The 18655-nt window shown below is 41.8% G+C and overlaps 1 protein-coding gene across 1 annotated transcript in view; it reads right to left on the reverse strand.

Moving 5' to 3' along the window:
• Positions 1-11652: 11652 nt before the first annotated feature.
• The window catches only part of LOC137347475 (neural proliferation differentiation and control protein 1-like), a 253442-nt gene continuing 246439 nt past the window's right edge, over positions 11653-18655 (reverse strand). Inside the window, exons 7-10 of the mRNA XM_068011921.1 lie at positions 17498-17585; positions 15962-16041; positions 14954-15053; positions 11653-13234 (exon numbers count right to left, since the gene is read on the reverse strand). Of these exons, the coding sequence (XP_067868022.1) occupies positions 13163-13234; positions 14954-15053; positions 15962-16041; positions 17498-17585 (340 nt within the window). The 3' untranslated portion in view covers positions 11653-13162. The remainder of the gene's footprint in view (positions 13235-14953; positions 15054-15961; positions 16042-17497; positions 17586-18655) is intronic.

Below are 18655 nucleotides of genomic sequence, written 5' to 3' on the forward strand. Positions count from 1 at the left end.
CACCCCCACCACCTCCCACTCAATTTTACACCCTCCCCCCAAACAAACGGGCTGGTGGTAAGGGGGAGGGTGTAAAATTGAGTGGGAGGTGGTGGTGGTGGTGGGGGGTGGGCATTCCCAATCCCCTCCAGCCCGTTACCAATTTACGCAGGGCAACGGCGGTGAGAAACGGCCCGCCCACCCCAGGCCAATCAAGGCCCTTAAGTCGCTACTTAACTGGCACTTAAAGGCTTTTGCCCACCGCCATGAGTATTTTACCCTCAGCTGGCAGGTGTCTGAGAGCAGGATAGGAGCAGACTTCAGGAGGATATAGACAGGCTAATGAAATGGACAAACACAGGGCAGATGCAATTTAATGCCAATTAAGTGTGAAATGATGCACTTTATAAGAAACAACATAGAGAGGCAGTATAATCTAAATGGTACTATTTTGAGGGGATACAAAAACAGAAGGACCTGCAAGTGGACATTCACAAATCCTTGAATGTGGCAGAGCAAATTGTTAAGACAATTAAGAAAACACATAGAATACTTGTCTTAGTAAATAAGGACATTGAATACAAAACAAAAAGTCAAGCTAAACCTTCACAAATCACTGGTTCGGTCTCAGCTAGACTTGTGTGTTTAATTCTGGGTACCACACTTTAGAAAGGATGTCAAGGCCCTGGAGAGGGTAGAGGAGGTTTAGCGGGATGATACGAGGGATGAGGGACTTCAGCTATTTGGAGAAATTGGAAAATCTGGGATTGTTCTCCTTACAGCAGAGAAGTTTAAGGGGAGACCTAATAAAGGTATTTAAAATCATGAGAGGTTTTGACTGAGCATGAAGGGAGAAACTATTTCTTCTGGAAAGTGGATTGGTAACCAGAGGTTATAGATTTAAAATAATTGGCAGAAAAACTAGAGGGGAACTTAGGAGAAATTATTTCAAACAGAGGGTTATGATGATTTGGAACACACTAACTGGTGGTGGAAGCACATTCCATCAGAACTTCAAAAAGTCAACTTGATATATATTGATTAGAACTAATTTGGAGGATTATGGGGAAAAAGCTGACCTGTGGAACTAAATTGGACTCTGTCAAAGAGCCAGCACAGGCACAATAAGCCAAATGGCCGCCTTCTGTACTGTAAGATTCTATGATTCATAACAACATAAGAAATAGGAGCAGGAGTAGACCAGACAGCCCCTCAAGCCTGCTCTGCCACTCATTACGATCAGGCTGATCTTCTGTTTCAACCCTATTTTCCCACCCGCTCCCCTTATCCCTCAATTCCTGAAAGACCAAAAATCTATCTCAGCCTTAAAAATATATTTAAGAATGGAGCATCTACAACTCTCTGGAGTAGAGAATTCCAAAGATTCACAACCTTTGGAGTGAAGAAATTTCTTACCTCAGTCCAAAATGATCGGCTTATCCTGAGATCGCACCCTCGTGTTCCAGATTCCCAAGCCAGGGGAAACAACCTCTGTTTCTACCCAGTCAAGCCCCTTCAGAATCCTGTATGTTTCAATAAGATCACTTCTCATTCTTCTAAACTCCAGAGGGTATAGCCCCAATTTACTCAGTCTCTCATCACAGGACAATCCTCTTATTCCAGGAACCAATCTAGTGAAGCTTCGATGTACTGCCTCCAATACAAGTATATCCTTCCTTAGATATGGCGACCAAAGCAAAGCACTGTACTCCAGGTGTGGTGTCACAAAAGCTATGGACAACTGTAGCAAGACTTCCTTATTCTTGTATTCTAATCCCTTTGCGATAAAGGTCAACATACCATTGCCTTCCTAATCGCTTGCTATACCTGCATCCTAACGTTGTGTTCCTTGTACAAGCACATCCAAGTCCTCTGAACATCAACACTTAGAAGTTTCACACCTATTAAAAACATTCTGCTTCCCATTCTTACTATCAAAGTGAATAACCTCACACTTCCCCACATTACACTCTATCTGCCACCTTGTTGCCCATTCTCTTAACCTGTCTATATTCTTACGTCAATGGCTTTGTTGAAGGATAATTTTGTTTAATCTACCGACTGGAGGACTGAATTTTTTTTTAAAAAAGACATTTAAAAATAGCTAACAAGGCTGGAAGCTTAAGATGATGACCTAGTTTCCAACACTGTATCCTACATTCAAAGGACTGTGAGGAGGGAGACGAAATGGCTGCATATCCCAGCAAGAACCAAGACCCAGGAAATTTAAAGGAACTACCTGTGCTTTCAGCAAGCAGAGAAACACCGATAGCTGCTATGTTTGAATCACTGAGTGACTGTCATGTGACAAGCCCCACCCCATCTGTGGTTTTAAGCTGGTGTTTTTCCTGCAGCAGAAAGCAGAAGCAAATGGACTCCGACATGTGCAGACCTAGGTTGGGGTCCCTCTCTCTCTCTCCATTCCAGCTTGAAAGCTTTCAAATCCTGCCTGTTGACTGACCAGCTTTGCATACGCCGGCTACAATCAGAAACCCCATTGGAGGAAATCATCCACATCGCTGTCTCCAAGAGACCCATCGAACCACTCATCTACCTCTTCAAACTAAAAGCCTCAGGACCACTGAAGCTAGAAGCCAGCCAAATCACCTAACTCCACAGACTGAATAACGTTTTTATGGCCTCTAACTTAACCAATCTGCTTTTCCCCACTCTGCAACCTATTTGTGTGTGTGTAAACCTCTAATGTGTCAGAGTGAAAGTAGATACATTGTTTATTATTTTTATTAATTTGGTTGAGGTTCAAAAGTTAACCTCTTTATGAACATACGAATTAGGAGCAGGAGTAGGTCACTCGACCCCTCAAGCCTGCTCCGCCATTCAGTAAGATCATGGCTGATCTGATAGTAACCTCAACTCCACATTCCCGCCTACCCCCAAAAGCTTTTCACCCCGTTATCAAGAATCTATCTACCTCCGCCTTAAAAATATTCAAAGACTCTGCTTCCACCGCCTTTTGTGGGAGAGAGTTCCAAAGACTCACGACCCTCAGAGAAAAAAATTCTCCTCATCTCTATCTTAAGTGGGTGACCCCTTAGTTCTAGATTCTCTCACGAGCGGAAACATCCTTTCCACATCCACCCTGTCAAGAACCCTCAGGATCTTATATGTTTCAATCAAGTCACCTCTTACTCTTCTAAACTCCAGAGGATACCAGCCTAGCCTGTCAAACCTTTCCTCATAAGACATTCTGCCTATTCCAGGTATTAGTCTAGTAAACCTTCTGATTCCAATGCATGTACATCCTTCTTTAAATGAGACCAATACTGTACACAGTCCTCCATAGGTGGTCTCACCAATGCCCTGTATAATTGAAGCATAACCTCCCTACATTTGTATTCAATTCCTCTCATAATAAACGATAACATTCTATTTGCTTTCCTAATTACGTGCCATACCTGCATACTAAACTTTTGTGATTCATGCATCTTTTGTGACCCCTCTGCATCTCAGAGCTCTGAAATCTCTCACCATTTAGATAATATGCTTCTTTTTTATGCTTCCTGCCAAAATGGACAATTTCCCACTTTCTCCTTCATTTGTCAGATCTTTGCCCACTCACTTAACATATCTATAAACTTTTGTAGCCTCCTGATGTCCTCTTCACAACTCATTTTCCTACCTATCTTTATGTCATCAGCAAATTTAGCAACCATACTTTTGGTCCTTTCATCCAAATAATTTATATAAATTGTAAAAAGTTGAGACCCCAGCACTGATCCCTGTGGCACACCACTCATTACATTTTGCCAACCAGAAAATGGCCCATTTATGTCTACTCTCTGTTTACTGTTAGCCAGCCAATCTTCTATCCATGTCACTATATTACCCCTTACACCATGAGCTTTTATTTTCCGCAATAACCTTTGATATGGCACCTTATCAAATGCCTTCTGGAAATCTAAGTACAGTACATCCACCGGTTCCCCTTTATCTACAGCACGTTACTTCTTCAAAGAACTCCAATAAATTAAAATTCCCTTGCACAAACCATGTTAACTCTGCCTGATTGCCTTGAATTTTTCTAAATGCCCTGCTATAACATCTTTAATAGTGGCTTCTAACATTTTCCCTATGACAGATGTTAAGCTAACTGGCCTGTAGTTTCCTGCTTTTTGTCTTCCTCCATTTTTGAATAAAGGAGTTACATTCGCTATTTTCTAATCGAAAGGACCCTTCTTTGTTAACTCAAGGAAACCTGTCTGATTGAATAGAATAGAAAGTTTAAGGCACAGAAAAAGGCCACTTGGCCAATCGTGTCTGTCCTGGCAAACAATTGATTCACCTATTCTAATCCCACCTCTCAGCATTTAGTCCGTAGGCCTGCAGGTTACGGTACTTGAGGTGCATATCCAGACTCCTTTGGAATGAGTTGAGGCTTGATTCATTCTTATGATTATAGCCAGTAAGTAATCAAACACCTACTGAATTGGCCAGTAGATTCACTTTAAGAATGATTAAACCTGTTATGTCAAACAAGGAGAGGAAAAAGAGAAAAGCCCTTTGACCCCTCTTCACCTGACTGTAACAACAGGCTGGATTTTATAGAGCTCTTGGTGTTGGGATCCGTGGCCGTGGCTGGTGGGGGGGGTGGGGAAGAGTGGGGTTGTGTCTGCAGCTGGCCCCAGATGAAGCCCGTCACGGACCTTGTCACCAGCAGTGCCCGGCCCGAAATTGCCAGCAATGGCGCAACCTCGTGGTGCACCCCCGGGCAACGGGACTGCCATTTAAATATTCAAATAATTAAAATACCAGCATTAATTACTATCCCGTCGCCTGTTGAAGTCCTGCCGCGATCTTAACACCAGTGGCCGGCACAACCACACCTTCGGATTCCCGTCCATGGAAATGAGGCACAGCACTGGTGGGGAGGGGGAGGAGGCAAGTTTCTCAGTGCGGGGGAGGGACGGGGTCCAATTAACATCATGGGTGTAGGGGATGGTGGGAAGGGTTATAGCAGGGTTGTCCAATCTTTTCGGGCGGAGGGCTGCATTGCAATTTTTGCTCGGGCCGGTGGGGTGGGGGTGGGGATGAGCAAATTTTGAAAGATAAAGGCATTAAAAATTTATCTTACTAATATAAACAACAAAAAATGTGCCTTTTTGTGAAGAAGCTTTCAATGAAAAGACCAATTCATTGACGTACTTTCTCGTCACTATATTGAAACTGATTTAGATACCTGGCATTGTTTTTGCTTGCATAAGTCGTCAATCTTTGCCTGTATACTTGATGTAGCAATGGAGAGTATTCTGGATAAGATGTCCACCTTTCAGGAGAGACCTTGATCTCTTTCCCCATTCTACCCATGTTGTGTGTGTGTGTGTCTCGTTCTCTCTGCCCTCCCCCATCCCCTCTAGGACTAGGGACACAGATTGAAAGTTTTGTGCAAAAGATGTAGGTGGAATATGAGAAAGCACTTTTTACACAACGGGTGGTAATGACCTGGAACTCGCTACCCACGAGGGTGGTGGAAGTGGAGATGATTAATGACTTCAAGAGGAAGTTGGATAGCCACCTGAGCGAAATAGACTTGCAGGGCTACGGGGATTCGACCAGGGCGTGGGACTGACTGCAGAGCTCCGGAGATCCAGCATGGGTTTTTATGGACAGAATGGCCTCCTTCTGTGCCATAAGTAAATGATTCTTTGACTCCCTCTCCACCCCCATGTCTCCAGTGTTCCCTGCTCTTTGTCCCCGTCTCTCTATCCCCCCTTTCTCTCCATCTTCGCTGTTTTCCTTTCTCTCTCTCTCTGTGTTCCCCCCACCCACCCCCCTCTCTCACAGTTGCAGAGAGTGGAACACTCAGCAGGCAGTTATTTCTTTTAAAAAAGATCACTGTCAGTTTCACAGCTGACAGCTGCTGACATCGGGCACAGCCGTTTCCCAAGGTTTTCCGGCCGGCCTTCTAAAAAAAGTTGGAACCCGCCTGAAAAAACAAAGTCTGTTGGGAAACGACCGTTCTCTATGTCAGCAGATGTCACCTGTGAAACTGACAGCGCAATAGTTTAAACGTCGACTGTTAATGGGAAATTCTCATCTCCCATCAGGGTGAGGATGAGGAACAGCTCCAGGAACACTTTACGTTCGCAGGCTGTTCCTGCGGGGTGGGGGGGGGGAAGGTCAGATGGTAAAGGTAAGTGCTTTTGGTGGGGGGGGGGGGGGGGGCAGGAGGGCAAATAATTAATTTGTTATTGGGGTAGGAGAGGGGCAAAAGAGATGTATTTATTTAATTTCATTTATTCTTCCTTTAAATATTTAAATTTGCCAGTAGGGCTATTAGCCCTTTAAAAATGATCCAGGAGTGGGGGGGGGAGGGGCATTTTTTCAGCCAGCCACCACTTTCAGCAGGGTGTTTTAAGAATTCAGTCCAATATCTCTTTGCAGCCTCTACGTCCTCCTCACAGCTTATATTCCTACCTAGCTTTGTGTCGTCAGCAAACCTAGATATATTACTTTTGGTCTCTTCATCAAAGTCATTAATATAGATTGTAAATAGCTGAGTCCCCACCATTGATCCTTGCAGCACTCCATTAGTTACAGCCTGCCAACATGAAAACACCCAGTTTATCCGAGTCTTTGCTTTCTGTCCATTAACCAATTGTCTATCCATGCTAACATATTACCCCAACTCCATGAGCCTTAATCTTGCACATTAACCTTTTGTATGCCACCTTATCAATGCCTTTTGAAAATCCAAGTATACATCTACTAGCTCCCCTTTATCTACCCTACCTTACATTCTCAAAAAATTCCAATAAATTTGTCAAACACCATTTCCCTTTTGTATCAATAATTAAGAATAAGAGGATAACTAAGGAATGAGTAGGGCCCACAAAAGACCAAAAAGGTAACCTATGTGCAGAGGCAGAAGATGTGGGTATGGTTCTTAATGAATACTTTGCGTCTGTCTTCCCAGAGGGGCATGCTGCAGACTTGTATTTAAGGAGGACGAGTGTGAAGTATTGGATGTGATAAACATGAGAGGGGAAGTATTAAGGGAGCATCCTTGAAAGTGGATAAATCACCAGGACGAATGAAATGTACCCCAGGCTATTAAAAGAAGCCAGGGAGGATATAGTGGAAGGTCTGACCATTTTTCAATCCCCTCTGGCTACAGGTATGATACCAGAGGATTGGAGGTCTGCTAACGTTGTACCTTTGTTTTAAAAGGGAGCAAGGGACAGATCGAATAATTACAGGCCAGTCAGTCTAACCTTGGTAGTGGGCAAATTGTTGGAATCAATTGAGAGACAGGATAAACTGTCACTTAGAGAGCCACGGATTTATCAAGGATAGTCAACATGGATATGTTAAGGGAAGGTTGTGTCTGACTAACCTGATTGAATTTTTTAAGGAAGTAAGGAGGAGGACTGATGAGGAAATGCAGTTGATATGGTCCACATGGATTTTGGCAAAACGTTTGATAAGGTCCCACATGGCAGACTGGTTAAAAAAATAAAAGCCCATGGGATCCAGGGGAACGTAACAAGCTAGATACAAAATTGGTTCAGTGGGTGTTTTTGTGATTGGAAGGCTGCTTCCAGTGGAGTTCCGCAGGGCTCAGTACTGGGTTGCCTGCTTTTTGTGATACATATTAACCATTTGGACGTAACTGTAGGGGGAATGATCAAGTTTGCAGATGACACAAAAATTGGCTGCATGGTTGATAGCGAGGAGGATAGCTGTAGACTGCAGGAAGTTATCAATGGACTGGTCAGGAGGGCAGGAAGTGGCAAATGGAATTTAACCCAAAGAAGTGTGAGGTGATGCTTTTGAGGTGGTCAAACAAGACAAAGGAATAGACAATAAATGGGAGGATACCGAGAGATGTAGAGGAAATGAGGTACCAAGGAATGTATGTTCACAGATCCCTGAAGGTAGGAGGACAGGTCCATAAGGTGGTTAAGAAGGCATATGGCGTCCTTTCCTTTACTAGCCGAAGCACAGAATATAAGAGTGGGGAGGTTATGCTGGAACTACATAAAACATTAATTAGGCCACAACTTGAGTACTGTGTGCAATTCTGGTCACTTCAATACAGAATGGATGTTGTCACGATCAGATGAGGACGGGTCGCAGGGCTCCCATCTTTTCCTTTCCCTTGCTTGATCACAACAGATTCATTTCTTTTTTTAGATGGACATTCTTGCCAATTCAGTGAGTGTTTACTTTTTTACGTGCCGTGATCATAAAAAAAGCCAATCGGACAAGTTTTCTTGAGTTCAACAAAGAAAGAGATGAGCTTTATTGTACTTAAATTGATCTAAGTAAAATAATAAAATCCACTCCAACTTTCACACGCACATGTAAAAATAGGTTACAGAGTGGGGAAAGACAGTTTGGTCGAATTAGAGTCCAGAGAATAAAAAGGGTATACAGTCTGTGGAGGTTGGTTTAATTCAGTGTTTTTAAATCAGCCCTCCTAAGGAATAGTGATTGCTTCATACAGAAATAAAAAAGGGTGGAAAGTAAATCTCGAGACAATCGAGCAGTAATCAGATGCCGGATTTGATCAATTATTATGGACTAATCAATTACAGTACCACAAGCTACAGAATATCTCAATAACAGGATATGGGTTTCTTATAAGTCCGCATAAGCAACTTTGTATGACAGGAAATTGGGGGGGGGGGGGGGGAAGGTAATATGAAATATTGATTATGGGTTTGTAAGGATTAAGAACAGAATGTAATGATATAATGGAAAGTATATGAATGAGTATTAAGTATAGTATGTTACATACAATGGAATATAGATTAATCAGGATTATACATAGTAACTGTAATAGGGACGAGCAAAGACTATTATTGGAGATTAAGCATAGTATGTGTTATGTTAAGGTATGTGGGCTATATTGTTAATACAGGCTTGCAAATGCAGCCTTTTAAAGTGTAGTCATCGCTGAAATGTAGGAAATGTGGCAGTCGATTTGCGCACAGCAAACTCCCACAAACAGCAGTGTGATATGACCAAATAATCAGTTTCAATGGTGCTGTTGAGAAATAAATATTGGCCAGAACACTGGGGAGAATTCCACTACTCTTCACTGAATAGTGCCATGTGATCTTTTATGTTTCCCCAAGGGGGCAGATAGGGCCTCCATTAAAATCTGTTATGAAAAATGGCATTAAAATGTCAGCCGAGATCTGATGCTCAAGACTCTGGAATGGGACTTGAACTCACAACTTCTGACTCAGAAGTATGAGTGTTACCAACTGAGCCACAGTTAACATTATTGAAACTCCATTATTGAAACATAGCACACATAATCCGTGGGGTTCCATGGTACAGACTAACCAGACCACGAGACAAAAAGTTCCAAGATCCTCAGAATAGAGCAGTGATAAAGCCATTTTATTGACTTTCAGTAATTACCACAGAAAACAGAACAAAAAAAAAAATCAAGATTTCAACAAATAAATTTATTTTCACTGAAAAATACACCAATATACATTATACAAGAACAGGTATTTGAAACGATGGTGACTAGGTTTGTGAAAACAAAATATGCTGGAAATAAAGAGACAACTGAAATAAATTTGAACAGGTGATAAATACATGGAGTGGCAGAAGACAGATACAGATTAGATCATTGGAATGTAAAAGATCATCATGGTCCATGTGGCCAATCCCATAAGAATGGTAGCGGGAACAAAAAAACTAAGAGGAAGAATATCAAAAGTCTGATCCAAAGCACTTATCCCACGCAAGCATCACCCATTTGTACTGAGTGCTCTTCATTCCCCCAAGCTGTGTCCTGTATACTTCACAATTTAATTAATTTCCCATCTAACCATTACACAAACAGCCCCCTCCAAAAATGAAATACTTATCAGCCATCTCAATAAGCTCCATATTCCTGTTTAAATGAGAACGTGTTTCTGCTCATTGAGGGACAGTGGAATGAAAACTGTGGACTAACAATTCAAGTATCAGCATGATAACTAACCAAAGGAGTTGTTTTTCATTGAACAACATACAGAAAGTGACTATTTCTAGATAGTTTTAATATTTGTGTAATTGGCAACTGTTTCTGCAAAGTCGCTGTGGAGATTCTGAAAACTACAACTACTGCTTCTTCTGCGCTTAGTGTTTCAAACGTTGAAATGCTGCATAAATACTGAAGTGTGCGGTGCATTACTGTTTTCCTGGCCACCAGCTTCAATCAGCAGTTCATTTGTGGATTTGGTTACATTCAAATGTGTCAACACCATCTGAACACTGCAGGGAAGAGGTTAACATTTGGAAAAAATTGTAGGGCTATGGGGAAAGAGCAGGTGGGATTAATTGGATAGCTCCTTCAAAGAGCCAGCACAGGCACAATTGGCCAAATGACCTCCTTCTGTACTATATAATTCTGTGAACATTCCAGGTGTGAGCCCCACTTTTCCCCCTCAGATGCTGATCCATCATTTTCTGTTTCAATTTTATGTCATTGAATGGACACAGCATAGAATGTCCAATATTTTTCAATTCCACAAAAAAAGTAGTCGTGTGACAGGTAACCAGTTAATACAGTTTAAACCACTTGTTCAGGATTAAACTGACTTTTCCAGCAAGATTAGAATAAATAAATACAGTGAGTAAGTCCAACTCTGGATCACAGATGGGCTCCTGTAATCGTGAGAAACAATGTACTGCATTCTGACTGAAACAGTGGGGTTATACTGGCTCTTGCAATGGGACCAGTGGGCTCTGTGCATTGTGGAGCCTGTATAAGGTTTGCAGAACATAAAATAACCTGAAGTTAGCTCACTGCTACAGCATTCAATATTAAAACATTACCAACAAGTGCAGCATTATAAATGAGGTCCCTTTAAAATAAAGCTCTTTAAAATAAAATCTTAGGAATAAAACATCTTAGGTGAGGCCCATAAACAAAATCATCTAAGTGCTCAGCTAATTTCTATAACTTGCACATAAATTACTGCATAACTGTTCTTAGATTAAAATCTGTTCCAACCAAATTATACAATCTAGATACAACCTTTATTTCCCTTTTTGTTAACATCTCCCTCAGCAAGTTTTATATTATATTACATTTACACAAGAAAATCATATGGTTACCAAGGCATTTATATCACTTTATACAAAGTTCTCCTTTCCCCAGTTTGAGAAACAAAGACCATTTCACCTGATGCTGCACAATTGAGGTTCAATGTATATCCACTTCAGGGATGCCCCACTTCCAGGTATAAAACTCCAGTTGGGAGATTTGGGCGGGGGAGGTGAGTGTGTCTCTACAGCTCCGACAAATCTATATCATACACTGTTCAAATTGGTTAACAAGCACTAACCTGGAGGTAGGTTGACTTAAAAAAAAAAAACTTGTACTTATGATGCTGGCAAGACCACATTTGTTGTTCACCTGCCCCCTCCCCCTCCCCCCCAACCTCACTTCCCACAGTTGCCATGGGGTGGCGGTTAGCGTGATACTTGCTCGAATGTGTGGTTTGTTCGCCTACTTCCGAGGGCATTAAGAGTCAACCATGTACTGTGGTCTAGAGTAACACATAGGGTGGAGCAGGTAGAAGAGGCAGGCTGAGTTTTTACAACAATCCATCATTTTATTTCTGGCTCTTACCACACAAGTTAGCAGATTGATTGAATTCAATTTCATAACTTGTGCTGGGATTTGAGCTCTCAATTTTTGGGTTGCTAATACTACCATAAACACTGTCAGCCTGACAAACTTAATTCTCACCACTAGTCACAGAGTACAACATGCAGCTCTGATGGTGGTGACACTTCTGATTAAACTAGGGACTGCCTGGTATAATTATCAGTACATACGGTTGTGTCAGTCATTCAACCCATGGGTAAATGTTCTGTATAATTCAGGCATAGCTCTAGTGAGGGAAAAATGTTGCACTCTGTAGGACAGGGAATGGGTGGGAATAAGAAAGAGGGCTGCAAGGTTGGCAAACAATAGCTCCTCTCTACAGTAATAGACTAGTACCCATCCTATACTGGTGGCAATAAAGAGCTGGCACTCAGTTACTGGTTACAACGTGACAGACATAACTCGAGGAGGTTGGGGTGTGCGGTCAGTTCAAGTACCTGCTTCATCATCCTCTGTCAATCCCACCATGACTTTACTTTAATCCAAAATCAAAGCCTTTGCATTTTAAATGCTGCTTCAGTTTTAATGGGCAGTCAAATGATTTAGGGAAGTAATTTGGAAACTTTATAACTTCGTTATGTTATTCCAAAATTAGGGATGCTCAAAATGAATGCTTGGCTGGGACAGGTAAAAGCGTATTCGAAGGATGAGCTTCAGTGGGTCAAGTGTTTTTCTCTCATCCTTACGTCCCATTGAGTTATTTTTGTCAAAACTCAAGAAAGCTGCTGGCTCACAACATTCTGACACTTAAAATATTTGTAATAGCCCATGTTGGGCTATTGCAGTGGAAAAATCAATGGCATCTGAGCTTTTACACTGCTGTTGCTGTGAATACTCTTAACAGATTACAGTTTGAAAATGAAATAGCAACACTTTCCCTCTAATGATGCTGTTGCACTTAGCAACTGCAGCTGACCACGTTTCAAATGAAGCACAGTAAACCCCACTTCATGGTAGCTTTCTGTCAGCGTCACACACTTTCAATGTTTATTTTCTGGTCAGATTGAGAAATGCATCACACCACACCACAACCAGAAGGATGGGGAAAGCTACTCCTAAATTGGCTGTATGGGCAAACCTGTACCAGGTTTGTCTGCGGCACGCATGCCCCATACAAAATAGGCTGCGTGCAAATCACAGAATGGCAACAGCATTCAATGGTAACCTTTTTAATACCTTTCCTTCCAACCACTATCCATTCTGTCATACATGGCATGTCTTTCAGAAGCAAGTAGATCACAGAGAACCAAGAAATGCACTGTAACCTCCTCTTAAACTGCCCAGGAAGTCAGCTCAAAAAAGCTAAAAATGTGTGTGTTTGAGGCAGTAGGGTGGGACTTGGAGTCAAGGACCATTACAGAATGTACTATACCACCAGAGTTGAGAAACGGGTAGGGGATGAACTCCCTCAATAGTCAGAAACAGAATGAAAGAGACCACTGGAGATGCAGACTGTCCTTTGGTGCACAATTGAACGTTCTCTTGTAACTGCAGATAATTCTCCCTTCTTGAAGTCTATAGTCCAGAGAGATACCAGGTTGCCTAGTTACTGGGGGATGGATGATGTAGAGACGAATCATCAAAAAGTGGATTCTTGACCTCCATCTCCCCTGTCTGTGACAAGAGAAAAAGAAAAGCTGAGTTGTGAGACACAGCAGGAAAATCCAAAGGAAATGGGTGTGCTATTGAGACCTGCCTGGTGGCCATTCCCATTCAGACTCTGCTGCCTACCTGAAAAGGTTCAGTCTTCAGAATGTAAGCAAAAGAGAGCTGTGAATGGGTCTGAATCTGACAGGAACTAGTTGTTGATTCACAGGCTCCGCTGCCTAAAGACGACTACACGTTAATGGGCCTGTAAAGATGTAATAATATGGCTAATATCTGCTCTCTTTGCCGAGCTGTGAAGGGTATTAACATATGAAAAGCCTGGTGGAGCTCCCTCCTGTTGCATTGTCCTCCCAGTACTTTACTTACAAGTAATAACAGTGCAGTGACTGAAACTGCAGTAAAACTTGTTCAAATCTCAATGACAATTCATGTACCCTTAAATTTTGAAAACTCATCAGGAACAAATACAGAATTAAGTCAAATTTAACCCTTCATTGAAGGTGCTTTCCCACCCCCATCCCTTTTCTGTCAATTCTCCTCACTCTCCCTCATCTTCTGAAGGCATATGCTCTTATTGAGAAAGAGTCTGATCACTCTTGGGTTCCTCACACAAGGGCCATTGTGTTGACAGAATGGCATTGGTGATCTACTCAACAGCAAAAGGCATCATAGCAGATCTGATAGTCATTGCCTGACATACGTGCAAGTCGGTGTCAGTGTCAGTTATAGATCAGTAGCACTCTCGTCTTTGAGTTGGGGGTTCAAGTCCCACTCCAGGGACTTGAGCACAAAATCTAGACTGATGCTCCAGAACATTACTGAGGGAGTGCTGCGCTTCCTTCGGATGGGACATTAAACCGAGGTCACATCCGCACTCTCATCCGGACATATTCCATGGCACTGTTTTGAAGAGCAGGAGAGTTCCCTCCAATGTCCTAACCAATATTTATCCTTCAACCAAGAAAAAATTATCACCATCACATTACTGATTTTGGGACCTTGCTGTGTGCAAATTGCATTTCCTATATCACAACAGTGACCACTCTTCAAAAAAATTACTTCATTGTCTACAAAGAGCTTTGAGATGTCCTGAAATCAAGACAACAATATAATTACAAGCTTTTCCCCTCAGTCAGGATGACTGGCAGTGATAAAGACATGAACCTGCATTCAAATAGCACTTTATTATAGCCTCAGGATGTCAAATAGTATTTAAAAAATAATCAAAAGGATTACTTTTGAACTGCAGTCACTGTTATGTAGGCAAATGCGTAAGTCAGTTGGTGCACAGCAAGGTCCCACAAACAGCAAATGAGTCATCAAAAAATATGTTTAGAGTCGCGGGCAGCATGTTGGCCACGTCACAAGGAATGCTTCCTGTTCTTATCCAAATGTCATTGGATCTTTTACACCCACTTGAGCAGGCCCTATTTGAGAATTAATAGCTTTATGTCATCAAAATAAATACAAGATAAATGATTTGGGACTTGTTGCTAGCAACACCTAAATTCTAGCCCCGCCCCACAGGCTGATGGAGTAAAAATTTGAGATTACCTCCTGTGCTGTATATGCAGAATGACAGAACACCACCAGCATTTTTGCAACGAGTTACTTACACACCTTCATCTAAAGTCACAAAAAACAGGGCTTGCCTTATGTGATCGATCATCTTAGTGATACGTAGTCCTAATTTTGTATTAAAATTCTAATTTCTTAGTTACTTACTGGAGCCAGTCCTGGGCATTCATAGACTGTGAAATCACCGTCTTCATTTTCTCCCTCGGATTCGGTCGCTGAATCAGCTACTTTGGATTCATCTTTATTTCTGTATAACCAAAATACACTGGTGAACAGAAGACAATAGTCCAGCTCTGCTGACCTCTGTTTGCAACTGTTTTTTAAAAAAAAAAAGAGTAATATGAGCACCCCCTCCCGCCCACTACTACCCCTGCCCTCTAAGTTCCTTGGGTACAGTAGAGATCCAGACTCTCATATCTCAACTGTCCCATTTTAATTGGGACATCTCAGATGAGAAGCAGTGCTACTGAAAGAAAGAGGAAAGGATGACCAAGATTCCTAAGCCAGCTAATTTCCCAGTTCTATAAAGCCCCATGCCAAGTTCCATTTGAATCCCCATCCTTTTGAACAAGTTAACAGGTATCAGTATGGACTTCAAGGGAAGGGAAAACCATGGGTGAGAACCCACACAAATCCTCTGGGACAGCAGGAGAATAACAAGGGGTCTACTTTGAAATGCTACTATGTTTGGCTGTGTAAGAAAGCTGCATCAACAGTGGAAATACTTACATTAGCTCTGTGCTGGTGTACAGCTCCTGAACAGCCATCGGGACTCATTAATGTATATAGCCCATATAGGGCATTCTAGTCAACATATTAAAGGAAAGAGAAGCTCTGCTTCTGAAATTCCTCTACCCTCACTACTTTACACTTTCTCCTGCCTATTGGTTAGAGCTCTCCCAGGGCTCTGCTAATGCCGTCCTCCCCATAAGCTTGACATTTGGATGAAATGCCCTTCTTGATTTGTACTTAAGCAGTTTGCTGAATCCTTCCATAGGAAATAGCAGAGACTGGAATATTCCAAATAAGTCTCCCAGTTCTTAAGAACAGTTTTGTGGTCAACAATGCTACCTTCGAACTGGCACAGCACAAAGCAACCTGCCAGCCTATTTGTCCACGGTATGACTAGTTAATTTAGTGGCTCTAAATACTCACTTCTCCATCGATAGCATCTGCTGCTTCTGATGTTGGTAGTGGTACATCTGGGCACTCTGTGCCAGCTTCTTGTCACCACTCTGTTCAAACAGAGGCATAAATTTTAAAAAGAGAATGTTCATATAATATTGAGTACCCTCAACACAAGGTGCCACACTAAACATTTGTATCGCAATTAGCAGGAGCCTGGAATCACAGAATCTTATAGCACAGAAGGCCAGTGGAAGCACTTTGAAAGAGCTATCTAAATAGTCCTACTCCCCTGCTATCTCCCAATAGACATGAAAAGCTTTCTTTTTCAAGTATATATCGAATTCTCTTTTGAAAGTTGCTACTGAATCTGCTTCCATCACCCTTTCAGGTTGTGCATTCCAGATCATAACTTGCTGAGGAAAAAAAATTCTCATCACTTCTCAGAGTCCCATGCTGAGGTTGCTGAATTTAATGTCCTTTTGGAATACCGGTTACATTTTTATATTGCCATTTAGGACATTAGGAAACCAATGCTGAAGTGGGCGTCACATGCTGGTGATGGTGGACAGTACGGCTTTGGTGCAGCTCACTACAAATTGATGAGATAAAGTTACACTAAGGGATGTGGGCTCAGAAAATACATACAGACCCCAAGTTGAGACTTGAAACAGTCCAAATTTGGGTGTCAACCTATCACAAGACAAAAGCAAGGAATTTACTCTAAAGATTTCAGCAGCTAAAAACATGACCGCCATTATAGCCAGTGACTTTCCACTATTTGACTTGGCTGCTGCATGGGTATCAGGTGAAGGAATGCTTGTTTAAAAGGTTCTTTTTTTTTCTTTTTTGTTAAGAATCACTGCAAAAGAAAGAACTTGCACCTCATCAAATCTCTCAGGATGTTCCACAGCACTTTTCATATATCTAATTACTTTTAAGCACAGTCGCTGTGAGGTAGGCAAACATGGCAGGCACTTCACACACAGCAGGGTACCATAAACAGCAATAACCTGCTCAACCTGTTACTGCTGGTGTTGGATGAAGGAGAAACATCAGCCGTAACACTGGGGAGAACTCACTGTTGTTCAAAAAGTGCCATGGGATCTTTAGCATCCGCCTCAACCACTGAAACATGCAAATGGGAACTAAGTTTGAAGCCTCACCTCAAGGATGCCATTTCAAATAATTCAGTGCTCCCTCAGCACTGCATTAGAAACATAGCCTACATTATATGTCCATGTCTGGGATTGGGAGCCAAACGCACAAACTTCTGACTCAGTGGCGACAGTGCCATCAGCTGAGTCAAGCTAACATATGTGTGCCTCCACATACACTCCCAGTGCTCCCATAATTTATTTTTAATAACAAAATTCTGTTTTCTTCAGCTGGTCAGGTATGAAAAGTAGGCTGCAGCCTTTGTTTTGTTCGGCTATGCTCCCACTTCCCCATTGGTGAAATAGTTTCACAAACTAGTTTACAAACAAGAGTCAGGATTACAATTCTAGATGGAGATCTGAGGACGAATGAAATATTAATTTAAGTACCATCGCCTTCTGAACTTACCAGGGGTTTCTCAGTTTGGGCATTGGGTCCAATTATACCATATCCTGGATAGTCTGCTTTCTGAGTTAACTTCACTTCTTTCTGTAATCTAGAGTTTAAAAAAAAGTCAAATAAAAGTTTAGCTTACAGACAGCTACACAGACACTGTTTTATTTGTCTGGATTATGTTTTATGATGTCAATTTGGCAAAGGAAAATGCCGAGTTAGCAAATGCAGCAGAGAGACAGGGAGGAGTAGTAGCAAGCTCACATCTCTGTCCTGGGATTGCTGCAATGTTCCAGTGAACATCAACGCAAGCTCGAGGAACAGCATCTCATTTACTGATTAGGCACACTACAGCCTGCCGGACTGAACACTGAGTTCAATCATTTCAGAGCATGACGGGCCCCCCATTTTACTTTTATTTTTAGTTATTTTTTACAACGTTATTTTTCATGTTTATTTCATTTCATCTTAATTTGTTCAGTTTGCTTACCCACTGTTTTTTTTCATGTCTGTACTTGCTGCTGTTCAACCTTCAGTCCGTTAACACCCTATTTGTACTAATGCTTTGTCTTTCAACACACCATTAACATATTGTTTGCCTTTGCTCCATGACCTCTTGGTCAGCTATGTGGCCTTGTCCAATCTACACCTTCTCCTTTGTTATTTCTTGCCCCACCCCCACCTCACTTGCTTATAACCTTTGACATTTCTAATATTTGCTAGTTCCGAAGAAGGGTCACTGACCCGAAACGTTAACTCCGCTTCTCTTTTCATAGATGCTGCCAGACCTGCTGAGTGGTTCCAGCATTTCTTGTTTTTATTTCAAATTTCCAGCATCTGCTGTATTTTGCTTTTATATTAGAGTAGAAGCAAGGGTGGTGTTAAAAGGAATCTGTTTCCACCCATTGCCACTCTAGCGACGGCTGCTGGAAAGTGCACCAGCGTAGATACGACTATTGAGTAATCTATCGAGAATAGCAGCTTAGACTCTTGCATGATGAATGGCAACTTGGGTGGATATTTAACATTGGTTTCCTATAGTCTGTTATACATAGCAGCCAAGGAACAACATCCCAAGGAAATGCTTATAAATCTATAACCCCCAGTGTATTGTTACACTTCACAAAACATGCTTATAGAATTGTAACTAAGTTTGTTTTGAGGGCAAAATAC

This window comes from Heterodontus francisci, chromosome 32 (genome assembly GCF_036365525.1).
Source record: "Heterodontus francisci isolate sHetFra1 chromosome 32, sHetFra1.hap1, whole genome shotgun sequence".
In the NCBI taxonomy this organism is placed as follows: Eukaryota; Metazoa; Chordata; class Chondrichthyes; order Heterodontiformes; family Heterodontidae; genus Heterodontus; species Heterodontus francisci.